General features: G+C 30.6%; 2 protein-coding genes across 6 annotated transcripts in view; one reads left to right on the forward strand and one right to left on the reverse strand.

The window, feature by feature from the left end:
• LOC142319211 (testis-expressed protein 10 homolog) overlaps positions 1–10,011 on the forward strand; it is a 75,331-nt gene extending 65,320 nt beyond the window's left edge. For all 5 annotated transcript variants that reach the window (XM_075356243.1, XM_075356257.1, XM_075356266.1 and 2 more), the window contains 2 exons: positions 2,903–3,095; positions 9,895–10,011. In XM_075356243.1, the coding sequence (XP_075212358.1) occupies positions 2,903–3,095; positions 9,895–9,991 (290 nt within the window). In that variant the 3' untranslated portion in view covers positions 9,992–10,011. The remainder of the gene's footprint in view (positions 1–2,902; positions 3,096–9,894) is intronic.
• A 2,511-nt stretch (positions 10,012–12,522) lies between these two features.
• LOC142319235 (G-protein coupled receptor Mth2-like) overlaps positions 12,523–17,709 on the reverse strand; it is a 51,207-nt gene continuing 46,020 nt past the window's right edge. The window contains exon 6 of the mRNA XM_075356278.1: positions 12,523–15,817. Within this exon, the coding sequence (XP_075212393.1) occupies positions 15,502–15,817 (316 nt within the window). The 3' untranslated portion in view covers positions 12,523–15,501. The remainder of the gene's footprint in view (positions 15,818–17,709) is intronic.

Genomic DNA, 17,709 nt, shown 5'->3' on the forward strand with positions numbered 1-17,709 from the left:
ATAGTTCATTAAAATAAGTATTCCTCAATAGCTTCTGTAAAATGTTGCTGTAATAAAGTAGTAACATGATTGAACAAGATTATTTATAAAAAAAGTAAACATTTGCTTTCAAAACTTACATGTATATACAGGGTCGTTCACGGGAACCGGATGTTTTTGAAGTGGGTTGTACTCGGGCGTTCGTGGTGGGAGGGGCACGTGGCAGGTGTCTGACGTTTCCTTTGTTCATAGCATTTACATTTTAATCGTTGAGATGGAGCCGTGGACGCTTCACCAATGCCTGTACGCGTATGACAGTTTTGTGCGAAATGACGAATCCGTAACTGCTGTTCAGCGAGATTTCCTCAGTCAGTTTAATATCCATCGTAATGAAAGTGTCCCTTCTCGTAACACAATATTGCGATGCGTAAATAACCTTCGAACAAGTGGTTCAATATTGAAGAAAAAACCACCGGGTCCCCGATGAACTGCTAGCACTCCAGAGAACATCGAACAAGTAAGGGAAGCCATTGTCAGAAGCCCACACCGCTCTATTCAGAGGCATTCAGTAGTGCTTCAAATGAGCACAAGTACGGTAAGACAAATTCTGCATACAGACCTGCATTTCCATCCTTACAAGATAGCCGCCATGCAGCAGTTAAACGAGCAAGATTTCACGCAGCGATTACAATTTTGTCGACAAATGCTTACCATTTTTGAAGAAAATGAAAATTTGTTATTGTTAATGAGTGACGAAGCCCATTTTCATCTGAATGGCTTCATCAACAAACAGAATTGCCGGTATTGGGCAGAAAGAAACCCACATCAACTTCACAAGAGACCACTAGCCACATAGTCCAGAGGTGACTGTCTGGTGTGCAATAGGAAAGGTCGGTATTATTGGACCATATTTTTTTGAAGAAAATGACGCTGCCGTAACTGTAACAGCTGATTGTTACATTGCGATGTTGAATACGTATTTTATCCCTGAGTTACGAAACCGGGGAATCGATTTTCAAAATGTGTTATTCCAGCAGATGGTATTTAATTTTAGTTTGAATACCTAGTACACTAGTGCAAAAAATTAAAGGGAAACCTATACTTTATCATAAAAATTATTGTATTCAAACTACTTTAACTTTGCAACAAAGAGGTTTAGAGAGATGAATAAAAAAAAATTAAAGCTTGAGTACTCAACTTTTTGACTATGTACTTCAAATTTCAAAAATCATCAAATTAAAGAAAAAAAATCAGTGAAAAGAAAAGTTTTAAAAATTTGAATATTTTAAGAGCGCATCTTAAAAACAGCAATTGCAATTATTATTTTTAACAGATGGTAAGTTAAACAATTTTCGGGAGTGCTAGAAAACTTTTGATTCTCAATGTGGGTGGTGGGCGAAAAAGTTTGAGAATCAATACTTTAAGCTATCGTAAATTGTGTGTGTGATTCTGCTGCGAAAGATGCGTGTATTCAGCCTCCTTTCACCACCCGAGTTACTACCTTTGATTTTATTAATCATATAAAACAATCACTGTGAGCAAGGTGGCAAAGTGGCTGGACGGCTGCTGTCGATAGTAAACTTCGACGGATTAAAGACTCAGTGTTGCCGTGGGGCTCCTCTTGCAGGGACTCTCGTCATGAAGAAGTGGTCCTCTGCCAGTTACGGTTGGGGCATACAAGGATCACACACGAATATCTAATGTCAGGAGGAGACCCAACCCTGTGCACACGATGCAACTGCCGCATGACTGTGCACCACATTCTCGTGGACTGCGTATGTTATGCGGCGTTGCGTCGTCAGTTTAATATACCCAGAAGCATTTGTGATTTCTTGGACAATGATAGCAGGGTTTTGGAGCGAATTTTTCTCTTTTGCATAGTACTGGGTTACAGCAAAGGATTTAATGTATATGTTTTTCTGTAAGGAGAGTTTTTTAATAATTTTAACCTTTATTTTCGATTTGATTTTTTCAAAGAGTTAGGTAAGTTTTTATAATTTTTTTATTCTATTATTTTATCTTTAATATTTTATCAGCTTTGTCTGTGATATTAGTTTTGGGTTTTATTTTGCCTTCTTGGCTTGTTTTAGTAAATTTTTATTATATGATTAATATTACGTTTACACCTTGTATAGCCTATTATTTTGGAGTTATATTACCCTTTTAATAATAAGTACTGGGCGATGATAACGCCAAGCATTTTTCGCCCACAAACAACCAAAAAAAAAAAAATTAGGTATGTTAAATCTTGGTCTTAAAAAAGGGTTAAATATAAAGATAAAGATAGATGTTGTGTTGTCTTAGATGTTTGGTTCTATAAGGATTGTAAGCAACCTAATAAGAATCAGCTATTCTTGAAAATAGAATTGTTATTTTCTGGTAAAAAGAGAATTCCATCTAAGGCTTACTGGGAAGTGAGAAATTAAGTGGTTTTCCTCCTTGTTTATTGATCATTTGTACTGCTGCACATCAGCATACCAAGCTCACTGAAATATTGAGTTACATTCAGTCCCACTAGTGACATCTTCACTCTTTTTACGGCAACATCAGTCTGTATAGCAAACATTATTACTTTCAGAAACAGCAACTACAACTAGTGTTTCTTAGACCACAGATGCGTTACATCCATCACAGCTAAAAGAAAAAATGGGTAAAGAAATAAATTAATATTTTCCTTCTTTCTTGTGGACCTGTGGACCTTGTGGACCAAAAGATTTGTTTGTGGTCAGAAAAATTGTTGACATTAGAAAATTCACTTTTTCTAATTATTCAAAATTTGTTAGTTTTAGTGAATTCCAGAGTAGATTATTTAGGCCTTAATCATTTGTGAGAAAAATAAACATATTGTAAAACATTTTGTAAACATTATGTAAAAATAAAATAATTGTATGATTAATTTTGCTGTGATTTAAATTTTTTGTAGATAATGTGGTTGTTATCAGTATAGAAGGTGCTTCTGGAGAGGAAGTAATGTCTGGCAAAAAGGATATCATTAGCCTTCTTTACTGGGTCAGTGATTGGGATGAAGAAATTGTAAAAAGTCTTGGCAAGGCTGTTTCTACTTGTTTCTTTGGACCTGAACTTACTTCTCATTTAATAGATATTTTATTATTGAGGTAATTTTTTTTTTTTATGTATTTCTAATTCAATATTTTGACTGATTAGATACGGTAGTGTTTTTTTCTATTTTAAATTTTTGTTTACTCACCTGTGTTATATATTTTTGGTTTCTGTTTATTGTCTATGTTTGTTGTTATTTTTTTTTTTTTTTTGCTGCACTCTTCATCATCTGGGATAATAAAATGAAAATGAGAATAAACATGTATGACCAGTCTTACTGCAATTTAATTGAATACCAGTAAGTAAGATGATTTATGGTTAAGGCTTATTGTGATGGCTTGCAGCAGCTGTCTTGAGTTAATTATAGTTATTTACAATTGAATTCAAAGATGTTTGCTTGTTTTTTTTCTTTAAATTTGAATTAACACACTTGAATAATTTATTTAATTTATTTTCATAGATTAAAAAGAGAATAGACGTTTCATTCTAGGTTATGTTATGAATACTTTTCTCATGTTGGGAACAAAGTAGCTATTTCTAACATTAGGTTTGCACTGAATGGTGAATTATTTTCTGTTATCAAACACTAGTGCATTATGCTCTGTGGCCAGTTAACCATGAGGGTGTGCCTGTAGCAAATCTATATTCACAATAATCTGTGCATTATATGTATCTAACTAAAAAAGCATGGATCGAATATCTACTGGGATAAGGAGATCCCTATAATAAGTGTCAATGGTCATCTTGGAAGGCAGAAGAACAGTTGCAGGTAAGGGCATTCTCTTGCCCTTGAGGAGGGAAACCATTCAGTAGGTGGATGACCCATAAGTGGCCAATGCTGTAGGATGGAGAAGGCAATTGAAAACCATTCCATTAAAGGTCTTTAAAACATTCAGTTTTGGTAGTTCATGATTGATGGCTGTTTAGTAACACAATTTGGAGTAATAAACCTGCACTTGGATCTCTGGACAAAAGGAAATGCAAAATAGAGTTATGAATAGGAACATGGAATATAAGATTAATGTTAATTTATGGAAAAGTGGAAAATATAAAAGCAATAATGAAGAGATTGAAGATAAACCTGTTAGGCTTGTCAGAAATATGATGGCCTCAGAATAGTGATTTTTAGAGTAGGAATTGTGGAATAGTAAATATAGCAGCAGCAGAAGACAGACCATGGCAAGCAAGAGTATCAATTGTCATGAACGAGAATGTTGGCAAAAGGATTAAGAGCTGTGTGAAATTTAGTGAAAGAATTATACTAATCAGAATAGAAAAACCCCAAAGCAAACTATTACAATACAGGTATACACCAACCACTAGTCATGGTGAAGAAGAGGTAGAAAGTATGCATAATCAAATAGAAGAGTTAATAAAAGGTCTCAAAGGAGATGAAAACTTAATTATTATGGGAGGTATGAATTCAGCACTAGAAGAAGGAAGAGAAAGAAATGAGGTTTGACTCTGGGCTTGGAAGTAGGAATGAGAGAGAGGATAAGTTGGTGGACTTTTGTGTAAGAAATAACTTGTGCATTAAAAAACAATGTTCTTCATCATGTTAGGTTACACGGAAAATGCCAGGGAATAAGAGAAGATTCCACATTGATTACATTGTTGGAGAGTAGATTTAGAAACCACCAGAGTAACAACAGTAACAGTGACCATAATCGCTGCAGATGCTGACAGCAACCACAATCTAGTAAAAATTGGTGAAATGTAGGTTTATTCTCAAGACATTACAAAAGAGAAAACCAAAAAAATAGTAGATTGAAACAGATTCAAAAATAAAGAAATTGCTAAACTATATCAAGACTCACTAATTGAGAAAATGCCAGAGGAAAGGAAAGAAATAGAAGACATTAAAAAAAAATTGGAAAGAATGAAGTACAGCATTTGTGAAACAGCAGGAGCTATGGTGGGAAAGAAAATATCGACTATTAGGAAGGAATGGATAATAGAAGAGATATTAAATATGATAGAAAGAGAAGGAAGTTAAAAAGTTTTAGTAATCCTGCAGATCAAAAACAATGTAGAATTCTAATAAATGCTGCAAACCAGAAAGCAAAAGAGGCTGAAGGGAAATACATTGAGGAAAGATGTACAGAAATAAAAAATTGTAAGGAGAAAGGAATATAGAAGCTGGATATAAGTTGGTTAAAATGTGCTTTAAAAACCCAGGTTATTGTGGAAATGTGATTGACAAAGGGAAGCTGTGCTTTTCAAGGAAACTCAAATAACAAATAGATGGAAGAGGTACATTGAAGAGATATATCAAAGAATGAAATTAAACCACAGGAAGAAGAAGAAAATTGAAAACTCATCATGAGAAGAGATTTTGATGAAGCTGTGGGAAGACTGAAGATTAATAACGCCTGTAGAATTGATGCAATCCCTTCAGAACTAATGAAAAATGAAGGAAAATGGTTAGAAAATAGATTATATAACATTATAAACAATATCTACATTTATGGAATTGTCTCAGAAGACATTGAAAAGGGTAAAATAATACTTATCCCAAAGAAAAACAAAGCAAATAAATGTTAACAATGTCATATGATTAGTCTCCTTACTCACATTTCCAAAGTTCTTACTGCAATAATCCGTAGAAGATTAGAAAGAAAAATAGAAGAAATGCTTACAGAAGATTAGTTTTGGTTTAGGCAAAGGAGAGGAATGAGAGAAGCAGTACTTGCTTTGAGAATGGTGATAGAAAGAAGAAAGGAAAAAAGAAAGCAGACATTCCTTGGTTTTATAGACATACAAAAAACATTTGAAAATGTTCAGTGGGAGAAGTTGTTCAGAATACTAAAACCATTGTGTAAACTATCATGACAGATGACAGCTATATAAAAATGAGAAAGTTGTAATAAATACTGGTAAAGCAAAGGAAAAGGCAAAAATTTAGAAAGGTGTAAGATAGGGCTGTAGTCTCTTGCTTACGTGTTTTAATTTATATATACAGAATGCTCTTAATAAAGTGAATGAATTAATTTATGGTGATGTAAAAATACATGGAAGGAGAATTAACATGTTACCTTTTGCGGATGACATTGCCATCATGGGTGAAAGCGAAGAGAAATTAAATATTATGAATAATGGAGGAGGTGCTGAGCAGACAATGTTATAAAATCTGAGAATAAATACTAGTAAAACAAAAGTGGTGGTCTGCAGTGTACATAACTTGGGGTTGAATGGAAACGAGGAAGAAAAAGAAGTTAGAAAGTATACCTGTTTAGGAAATAAATTAACAAAGATGGAAATAGTAAGAAATATTAAGAGTAGGGTCAGGCAAACTAAAACTGCTTTTAATAGTAACTGGAAGCTGTTAACCTCAGAAAATTTAACATTGGAAACAAGAAAGAGATTTCTGTAGTTTTACATATGGAGTGTAGCTCTCTTTATGGTTGTGAAACGTGACGATGGGAGCATAAGAAAAAAATTACTAATGAGGAGTGATGTAACTCCTATGAGCAGATGAATCAGAGAGTGCAGAGTAGAACAGAATGGAGGACTACCACAAACCAATTTGAAGATTATTAACCAAGAAGAAAAAAAAGATCACAGTCTTTTCAATTGATGCAATTGTTCAGTTTTTATCTCATTAAGAATCATCTCGACATTTGGACTGATTAATAATAACATAATTAGATGCTTTACAAAACCCAATAACAAACTTTTAAAATTAGAGACAGTGCCTGTTCCCTACTATTGGATGCTGTTTCCAAGATGATTATGCTACTACGAAAACGTAAGTGTGGGTGTGTGATCAGTTAATTCTCTAAATAATTAAATGTAATTTGTTTGTTGGTATACTTTATTTTTCTTGGGATTATACTTGAGAATCTTTTTGTTAGTTGTATTATGTGGGTAGTTAATAAGCTTTCATTAAACATTTCTTTTTCATTCATAAGATGTATTGGATGTACAGTTTGGCCGAGAAGTCACCGTACCCCTAAAGTTAGGGTAAAATATGAGTTAGGATATGTGTTTAGAACATATGGTATTTTTGTTCGGGTTGGTTGGCAAGAGTCTTTTTACAGCATCACACACATACTGAATAAAAGATAGTTCTGCTAAAATAGCTGACATGAGTAGTTACAGCGTCGAGGAGCAGTTAGTGACAATTGTGTGGGTTCATGAACAACAACATACAAATCAAACAATGAAGCTAATTAGTGATATGTTTTGGCAACACTATAATAAGTCGCTACAACGAAAAGCAAATGTTGACTTGGGATAAACGTGCATTTGAATTAGGCAGTATTAAAGATAGGCTGTGGAGTGGACATGGTTAATGCGGTTAGAAACATGTGCTGCTGTTGCAGTTTCCATTGAACAATCCCCAATGAAATCAACTCATAAACGGTCAGCTGAATTTTTTATACCCCGGAGAAGAATGCAAAACCTATGAAAAAGGACTTGAAAGTTAGGCCATTTCATCCAATGTTCATCAATAAACTATCAGATGCAGACATGGTACATCGCACTGCATCCTGCTGGGCTTTATTAGAAAAATTGCCCACTGCAGTGCACCATGGAAAGGTGCTTTCTACTTACAAATGCGCAATCTGTCGCAGTTCACGTGCCAGAAATGTGTTATTTTGGGCAAAAGAAAATCCTTACTATGTGACAGACTAGGAAAGAAATCTACTGGACGTCTTGATATAGGTTGGAATGACAGCTCATCATTTCTCTGGTTCTTATTTTTTTATGGGCCAGTGAATGCACAAACTTTTGGAGTTGCTGCAGGCATGGTTAATTCCACAGCTTCAGTGAAGGATCTTGTGGAACAAGTATGGTTTTAGCAGGAAGGAACACCTGCATATTTTATTCTATCAGTTCGCATGTTTCTGAATGGAAAATTTCCATCATGTTGGATTGGCCGCAGTACTCCAGCGTCACAAACTTAGTTATCATGGCCACCACGAAGTCATGATCTCACCATACCAGATAATTCATTATCGGGAATTATCAAGGCACACATCGCTACTCCACAAAAGAAGAATTACGTGATGCTGTGAGGAATGTCTTCTTACTTACTTATGTTTCATAACTTACTTACTTACTTACTTATTACCTACTTACCTACTTACTACTTACCTACTTACTTACTTATTTTTCATAAAGGAGCAATTTTCTTTAAAAATTGCATAAATACTCAACACTTTTATTTAATGAACTGCACAAAATCTAATTAATTGCTGGCAATATAGAATTGAAATTCTTTAAGGACTGATTAATAACATAATTAGTGTTCTTTACAAAATCCAGTAGCAACACTTGCCTTTATTCGGATGTGGGTACTAGAGCTTGGATACCAGTGTTCTTTGTTGGCTGGGTTTCAATCAACCACACATCTCTGGTATGGTCAGTCGGCTTGAGTCTATACAAGATTACACTTCACTCACATGTTATGAACAAGGGATGCAGCTGCCTATGCGCCCTGAATCCAGAAAGCTGCATGGGATGTCTTGAGACTTCTTGATATTCATATGAGTATAATAATAATAATAGTAAAATTTAATTTTGTTTGCATTATTAGTAATAATTAATAATATTTATATATTGTATGATCTACAATCATAGATCAAATGCTTGTATTTATAATGATAATGTTAAATTTAACAAGAGTAAAAAATAAGAAAAGTAAGACTGAATTTCAGAATGAATTGTGTACTTTACATTTCAGTGATCATGAGAGAATTATGTCTTTGACCTGATAATGTAATTTACATTATTTAGATTAATTTTATTATTTTATAAAAGTAATTTTCAAAATTAAAAGATGGTTATAATACTATCATAAGACATATTTCTGTAAGCATGACCATAACATCTACTTTCAAAGTGTTTCACAAACATTGATGATATAAGTAACTAAATCTTAACTTAAAATAATTACTCTGATAATTATTTAAAAGTGAAAATCAATTAATGGGATAAAAATGTCAACTATTTTATCTATTTTGAAATTTATTTTCCATTAATTCAGTAATTAATTTAAAATATACAGAAATATTTTTCAGTGTATAATTGTTCCAAAAGCCTTCCTTACTATCTTACTTATACCGAATATTTTTTAATATGTGGAAAAAAATTATTATATACAATAGTAATTTTTTTGTTAATGATTTCTACATTTTAGCAACAGTTATTTTTTATGGAATGACATATTTACTATTTTGAGTTATTTACGACATTAAATGATAAAATTTATTCAAGTGAATTGAAAATAATAATAGTACCAGTTACTTCATAAATAAGTAAACCAAATTTATTAATATGTAATTTAAATGTAAAAAAATAAACAAAAAATAAAATAAATGATCCACTTGAAGACTTTGCCCACAACAAGAACAGAGCTCTAAAGAATGCAGTAGCGGTGAGCTACTATCATGTGTGTGAAAGAGACAGACATTACATACATGTGTGTGAGAAAGACAGACTGACAAAGGGACTATTACTTCCTTCCACATGGCTCATACCGCAACTGTATTCTCGTGCTGGCTAAACATATATTAGTAATTTTTTATTGCATCTTAAATTCTTAAATTAATTATGGAAGTTCTACATATCAGTCTTAATTTAATATTATTTAGAAAGAGAAAAATATATTATTAAAAAATAAAGCAAATTACAATAATGGAATTATCAATAAAAAAGTGAATCTACTGTATTTACACACACAGAGAGACACACATTTTTTTTATTTTTTCAATAAAAAAAGGCGCTTTTTTCTTAATTATTGTTAAAAACTTAAAAAAACTTCCAATTTAAGTAAACTGTTACTGAAGACTTCTAAGTGTTTTACTAAAATGTAAGTTTTTTTCAATAAACTATTGTGATTTTTTTCAGAGTTCAGAAGGATCAAGAAGGTGAATTTAAAATTTTGTTTGAGAATGAAGCTTGGTGGCAAAAAGTAATAAATAATAGGTCTGTAACAGTTGAATAATAAAGATTTATTTGATCTTATTGGTGTTAATGTTCTTTATATGTCATTGGGAGGAGGAAAAAACTTGCATTACTTATAATTATGGTTATCATTTATAATTTGTTTTCATCCAATTATTTCTGGATGAGGGTAAAGTATTTAGAATATATATACTTTTATGTTTCTGTAAGTCAAGCTGTATTGATTTTCATAAAATAATTATTAAAAAATCCATCTCAGTTGTGCAGTTGGCATTGGTTATTAAACAGTTTTAAAAAAAATAATTTTTTATTTGTTTGACATTTTAAGGTCATTTTGAGTTTATATTTTTTTTGGTCAGTTTATATTCTGTATGTATGCATGTTAGGTGCTACCCACAACCGTCTAGTAAGTGACATGACACAAGACAGACTCTCCAAAATGGGGATGGTCATTCTTAAGTAGAATGTACATTCCACACCAAGCATAACTTTCAACCTGAAATATCTGTCTAAATCCTCTTAACCAAAATATCTGCCTAGGAGACAGGTAACATATTTTCTTTCTTGTTTTGTAGAATTTTGTTGTTGTTCGTTTTACCATAAACTCTTTTGAAATAATTTTAAAGAAAAATTAAAATATAAAAATAATTTTATTAATGAGAATTAAATGCAGTAAACCATAAATATACGTATATAATGTAAAGTAATAATGTACAGATTTAGAATATAAGATAGCCATAACCAAAGTTAAAGCATAAAACAACAAATATTATGTTAAAAATACTTCTCGTTCATTGAGAATTAAAGTAATATAACATAAGAATAATAGAATCCAATTTGAAAGAAACGTTTTCTAACAGATACTGAAACATAAGTCTAAAAGTAAATAACAATATTTGTAAACGAATGTAAAGTATTGTGTTGAGTTTCATGAAAACAGTTCTATTGCCTGATCTGATAGAGGTTGATATTGTTATTCTATACAAATAAGCAACTATTATTTTTAGTAAACATTGCGGAGTTATAAATATAAATTAATGATCTGATTTCATGTTTGTATCCTGAAAAACTCATTCTGACTTTTTGAGGTAGCCCCAAGAGATTATATTCTACTTCTTATGAAAATATACAGAAGAATAAAAAAGTGTTTACAAATGATGACAAACTTAACATTTTATTAAGTACACGTATTTTATAGTATATAAAGTCACTTTTATCATATAAATTTTAACATATGTTAACTAACATGTGTTCTATTCTAGCATGTTACATTCTAACATGTTTGCTTTTAACACAATAACCTCCTGAATATATGTTGCTATTAGCATGGATAGATTATTAGGTATTGAAATAAACTGGCATATGTCTTGTGTAGATTGACAGGCAACCTACACATTAGTGATTAGCTTCTGTAAAGTATATGTAAATTTACACTAGATGTTTAAATGAACTTATGTAGTCTGAGTCAATCTAAAATAAAAACCCATTTAATGTCTATTAAAGTTTTATTGATTCTTTTAGATCAAAATTAATATCCATGAGAGCCAAACTTGACTTAAAATTTTCTTTATTATTCTAAGCTCAACTATATAAAATCATTTCATCCTTATCCTTGTACTGATCAAAGTGATACTTTTAAGGAGAAATAATTTATCTCGCTATCAAAAGAAAAACATCCTTCCTGGATTTCACATTGGCGTTAAGACTTGTTTGCTAATTCATACCACTTGCTGCCTGAAATCTGATATGAATTAAAATAATTTTAATTCATGGCTACCCTAATAGGTAATGATCCTTTATGGTTGTCATTACCTATATTATTACAATTACATTAAAATTCTCTAATAACTTGCAAAGGTCAAAACAACATAATTATTATTTTCAAAGGAATTAATAATTAATTTATGACAGATTCCAAAACCCACCCTTTTAGAAATTAAAGTGATTTAGGAAAATTGAACTATAATGTTTGAAGAATAATAATGACTATTATGCTGTGTTCAGAATGAAATTGTTAGTAAGGGGCTGATGAACTATGTCATTTTTCAGTTACTGTTTTTTGTATAGCTATAATTTTAGAAATTTTAAGTAGGTTTTGGAAAATATCAAATGAGATAGAATGACTCAAGTAGAAGGGTTTGTGGAGTCAAAAAAGGCAGATGCAGTTAGTTCAGTTTAGTAATTTGAAAAATTATGCATATTATAATAATAATGTGTCAATTGAATTTCAGATAAAATATTTACAAACTTAATAGATAATTAATACAGTTGACCAGTAATAATTTACAGTTTACTCAGTAAAGACCATCTGAGAGATGGTCACCTATTATGTAATCCTTATAAAATATAATTACAGTAATCTTTAGTAAAAAAAATTAAGCACAAGAACTTATAAAACTTATAATATTCAAAATAGAAAATACATAGGCATTATATTACAATTTACAATAAAAGAATTGATTTCATACATTCTTTTTTTTTCTATATTCTTTGTGATTATGAAAATAGTATATTTAAAATGAAAAATAAATAGAACTACTGATATAATTACTGATATATATATATATATATATATATATATATATATATATATATATATATAATACAAACAAGAACATATAAATGTACAAGAACTTACAAGACTTATAATAATAAAAAAAGGAAATTTATAAGTGTAGATTGGAAAGCATTCCAATCTACAACAAAAACAAACGATTTCCCATTCTCTACATACCCATTTGTATTCCAGTTTAAAAGTTATATAGCCTGATAAAAGAAATATAAGACTATATACACCAAATAATATTATATATGTCAAAATAGAGGCAAAATAGCAATTTTCATCGTACATTAGTGTATAACAACAAAACTCACACTTACATAGAATTAAACAGATTACAATGAGGGTGTATTTGAAAGACAAAAACAAATTAGTATTATAAAAAATGAATAAAAAATAATCAGAATTTAATATATAATAATAATATATAATTAGGTATATAAGGTGTATCTAAATTGCCATATCAATTTATAATAATAACTTTTATATGTACAGTTATTGCCCTTCAGACGTATTTGTTTACCAGCAGTAAGAATATCTTTTTTAAAATATTAAAATTTGAAAACTTAGAACCAGGCATCCTGTAATGAAGTGCATCACATCTTACTTTTCAAACGCACTAAATAATGAACAAATTATATTATTACCAGCAGTTGAGTATTTATTCAAGTATATTGACTGTTTTGTTGCTTTAAAAAAAATACCTTATCAGTTTGAATCACATCCATATAAAAAGCTTATTCCTTGTACTTTAATTGAGTTTGATTATTGCTTATCTTTAATTTAAAATTATCTTCAAATTTACTTTTAACATAATGAATAGCTTTATACATAATGAATGTATAGCTCCTAGTATAATTTATACACATAGGACATTGAGCAAAATTTATATGTACTCCCATTCTTTTACCAGTAAATTTTCCTATTAATAATTTCTTTGAAAAATATTTTTAGATATCTGTTCGATGTTAAATTATGAAATTTCTGAATATTTTGCAAGTGCTATTTCAATGACTGCAATATAGGAATTATTTTTGACTCAAGGTGTAAGAAAGTGTATAATTAGGTAGTATGAATACATTTTTTGATCACCAATCACTGCACAGCTTTGATGGTATCATACACCTTACACTTGTTCTTAAAATCGAACACCATAGTACAGAATTGACTTTGAGACTGCATTAAGTTCCTAGAGTTTAGCATCAAATGAGATGTTATTTTGTATTTTATTGTAAAACTGTTTAGGTAAATGTAGCTTTTTTCCAAAAATGTCCTTTCAGTGATATATTTGTTGCCAAAACAACAGGTATTCATACCTGTTCAGGTTCTAGGTATTTATATTTTTTACCTACTTCAATCTTATTTTTTCCCAAGCAAACTCTACCATGATTTCTAAACAATGTTTTTTTTTTTTTTTAATTTTCAAGGTATAACTGTAGGAACATTTCAATACAATAGATTATGAGGTAGTTGATCATTTTCTGTAGTGTAAGTCTGTTTTATGCTAACAGACGAATAATTCATCTGCTTGTATTAATTCCACCATCTAAATAATTTTTGCATTGCTGATAAACAATGAAAATAACAAAGGGCTAAAGAAACATCCTTGCTTAGTGCCAGTTACTATTTTGAACCACTCGGATTAGTCCTTAAGATACAGATTGTAGCTGTCAAACTGGTATATAAGCATTTTAAAGTGCTGATCATTTTAGTAGATATTACATACTCTGTAAACTTAAAAAATAATACATGCCATTTTAAGTGTAATTTAATTTTACTTATATTCATTAGAGTGGCAGTATTGTCTCTTGATGAGTAGGACTTTCAATACCCAGCCTGTGATTGCACAAAAAAATTTGCTGAAACTCAGAATCACAAGAATCCTCCAGAAGAGTCCTCCAGAATTCACAAGAATTTTTAACATATACTATCAATATATTTCAATAATTACATTTCTTTTTACAGTTTATTTGTAATTTATTCTCCCTGATGACATCAGAGTTGGTCTTAAATTGTTTTTACAAATAAGTGTTAATCGTAATTACTAAAATGCATAACTTCAAAATGTTTACATACTGCTTTGACAGCTGAGGTATGGAATCTTCATGTGGCTTCCAGCATTCAGAATCAAATCATTTCTGCAAATCATTTTGGATTTTTCCAATAATTATTACTCTGTCCATTGGATTTGTATACATACTACCTTGTACATAAAAGGATATATATACATCTAGATGTAAATCTCAATTTTTGTATCTTGCAATTAACCTTGAAACATTCTGCTGATATGTAATTTTATCTGACATTTTTCATCTAAGTTCTGGAATTAATGGCAAATTATGATCTTTTCTTTCAACCTCAGTCTATTTTGAACCCATGGTGATTGGTATATGATTTAAAAATGGCAGTTGGCAAACCTAAAAGTAACTTGACATAATGAAAAGTATCTGGCAAAATGAATCCTATTCAGCCATTAAAATCTCTAATTAGGATAAAATTTAGGTGTTGTTTCTCAGTCATCAGAAAAGAAAGCTCAAATCATGGCTCCAATTAGAGCTAATACTGTAATTCAATAAAGAACTAATACTAAGAATTTTAGCAGTTTTTTAATAGTTTTTAAAACCCAAAATATTTCTGCCACTTGGCCTTCCAAATTGTGATACTTATTACTTGGTATACAAAAAAAATTCCTTAATCCCAGTTCATTTATATGAACATAGGTCTGAAATAAACAAAAAATATAATTTTGAAGGAAGTTTCCAAATTTTGATGTATACCTTGCAATAAGATGGTGAAAGAATGCACCTTATCATTACAGAGTTTTTATAAAATAATTGTTATTTAAAAAACTTAGTGTATTGTAAATACATATCATAGTAAACATATATATTGTATAATACATATTGTAAATAGTATATTAAGTATATTATTAAACTGAACAATATTTATTGCAAAAAACTGTACCTTTACTGTTTGATGTCTTAATAAGTTCACTTACTTGTTTCATTTGTTTTAATATCTTTCGATTCAGTAGAAGGAGTTTGGTATGATGTAAATGTACCATGTGGTTTTTCTAAGAAGGGCATTAATAGAAGTAATTTGTCACGAAGTATTTTAAGTACATTAGGCTTACAAATGAATATAATAAAAATTGCTATTCCTTCCATTGTAATGATTAAGCTTGCAATAGATGCAACTGACTTTATCCATTGCAGGTTCAGGTTCTGTATTGCAAAAATAAGGCTTATTCCATCTGGTATTCGAGTCATACCCATAATGAAGAAAAATATAAAATACAAATACATCCTGAAATTAAAATAAAAACAATTTATTCAGTAACTATAATAACTTACATAATTCAGTTTCTTGTTAAAACGTTCAGTTTCTAATTATTAGGTAACAAATAGATACTAAAGCTTTATACAAATTATAAAAATCTTGGGACTTAGGCACATTATAAAATTATTTTATAAGTCTGAGACTCATAAACTATATAGAAATTATAGTTTTCCCTGAGCTTCTATCTTCAAAAATAACCTAAATCCTTTTAATAAGCCATAATATGTATTATGGCTTATACAGGAATATATCACAAGAAAGAGATAAGTATAGGAGAACAAAAAATAAGATGTGTAAAGTTTGCTGATGATATTGTAATTCTAGCTGATGGCACACAATCGCTTCAAAGATAACACCTGGAGGAAGGGATGAAAGAAGAGTATGGAATGAATTGACACACACACACACACACACACATATATATATATATATATATATATATATATATATATATATATATATATATATGTATATGTACAGGAAGAACTAAAATAATGGAAGTAAACAAGTAGGATTTAATGTTATGGACAATTGAAGGCAGAAGAGAAAAGGTGGAAAATTAGATATTTGGATAAATTGGTGATAAAGTACTGGAAGAGCGTAATGGGAATAAAAGGAAGGATAACAATACCAAAGGAAACCTTCAGTAAGAAAGAGGAATTATTATTTAGAGAAGTTTGGACTTAAGAGTTAAAGAAGAGGTAGGCCAAATGTATGGTGTATTTTTTTTTTGTATAAGAGTAAAACATGAATGATGAGGAAGAGCAAGAAAAACTGAATGAGGCTTTTGAGATATGGATATGGAGAAAATAAGATGGGCAGTTAAAGTGAGGAATGAGGAAGTAGTGAACAAGATTAAAGAAGAAAGAGCACTTATGCAGTAAGTATACAAAAGAAGCTGGTTTGGATGTGTATTTAGAGGAAGTGAAATTTTGACTTCTGCATTAGAAGGGGAAGAAAGTATGAAGTTAATAGATGAGGTCTGACTCACCAGGTTAGTCTAGTGGTGAACGCATATTCCCAAATCAGCTGATTTGGAAGTTGATAGTTCCAGTGTTCAAGTCCTAGTAAAGGCAGTTATTTTTATATGGACTTGAATACTAGGTTGTAGATACCGGTGATCTTTAATGGTTGGGTTTCAATTAACCACACATCTCAGAAATGGTTGAACTGAGACTGTACAAGACTACACTTCATTTACACTCATACATATCATCCTCTGAAGTAATACCTGAATAGTAATTCCTGGAGGCTAAACAGGAGGAAAATAGATGAGGTAAAGACTGGAAACTTTTTTTTTATTTATCTGGATGAGTGTTACAAGGTGATGCAGGAGAAGGGCTGGAACAGAGATGGATGGAGTACATTGGTCACATAGGGTATGGATCTCTTTTACTTATCCCATTTTTTTTCTGTAAAAATATTTTTATTTATAATAAACACAATAATTTGAATAAATTTGTTATTTTGTACGTGTTTTTTAGTCTTCTGTCAATCCCTTTAGATTTATTGAGGGTGTTGGCCAGTCCCTGTGGTGAACAATATAAAGGCGTAATTTTTTGAGCTGAATATTATCTACATTTCACTGCATTGACACATTGAATGTAGCAATTTTAATCGGCACACTAAAAGACAAAGAGAAACTTTACTTAGTAAGTCTGGCATAAGAATGGTTATTCCTTCATATTGTTGGGAATGGTTATATCATTTTAGAGCATGACTTTATTTTGTGGCTTGTTAACAACTGCCATCGTAGTTAAAATACCTAGCATGCATGCACATTTGTCTTTTATTTTTATTAAAAGTTAAATGTGCAATGGTTTATTTAATTAAGTAGTTTAACATTTAGTAGAATAAAC

The sequence above is a fragment of the Lycorma delicatula genome, chromosome 1 (genome assembly GCF_047948215.1).
Source record: "Lycorma delicatula isolate Av1 chromosome 1, ASM4794821v1, whole genome shotgun sequence".
In the NCBI taxonomy this organism is placed as follows: Eukaryota; Metazoa; Arthropoda; class Insecta; order Hemiptera; family Fulgoridae; genus Lycorma; species Lycorma delicatula.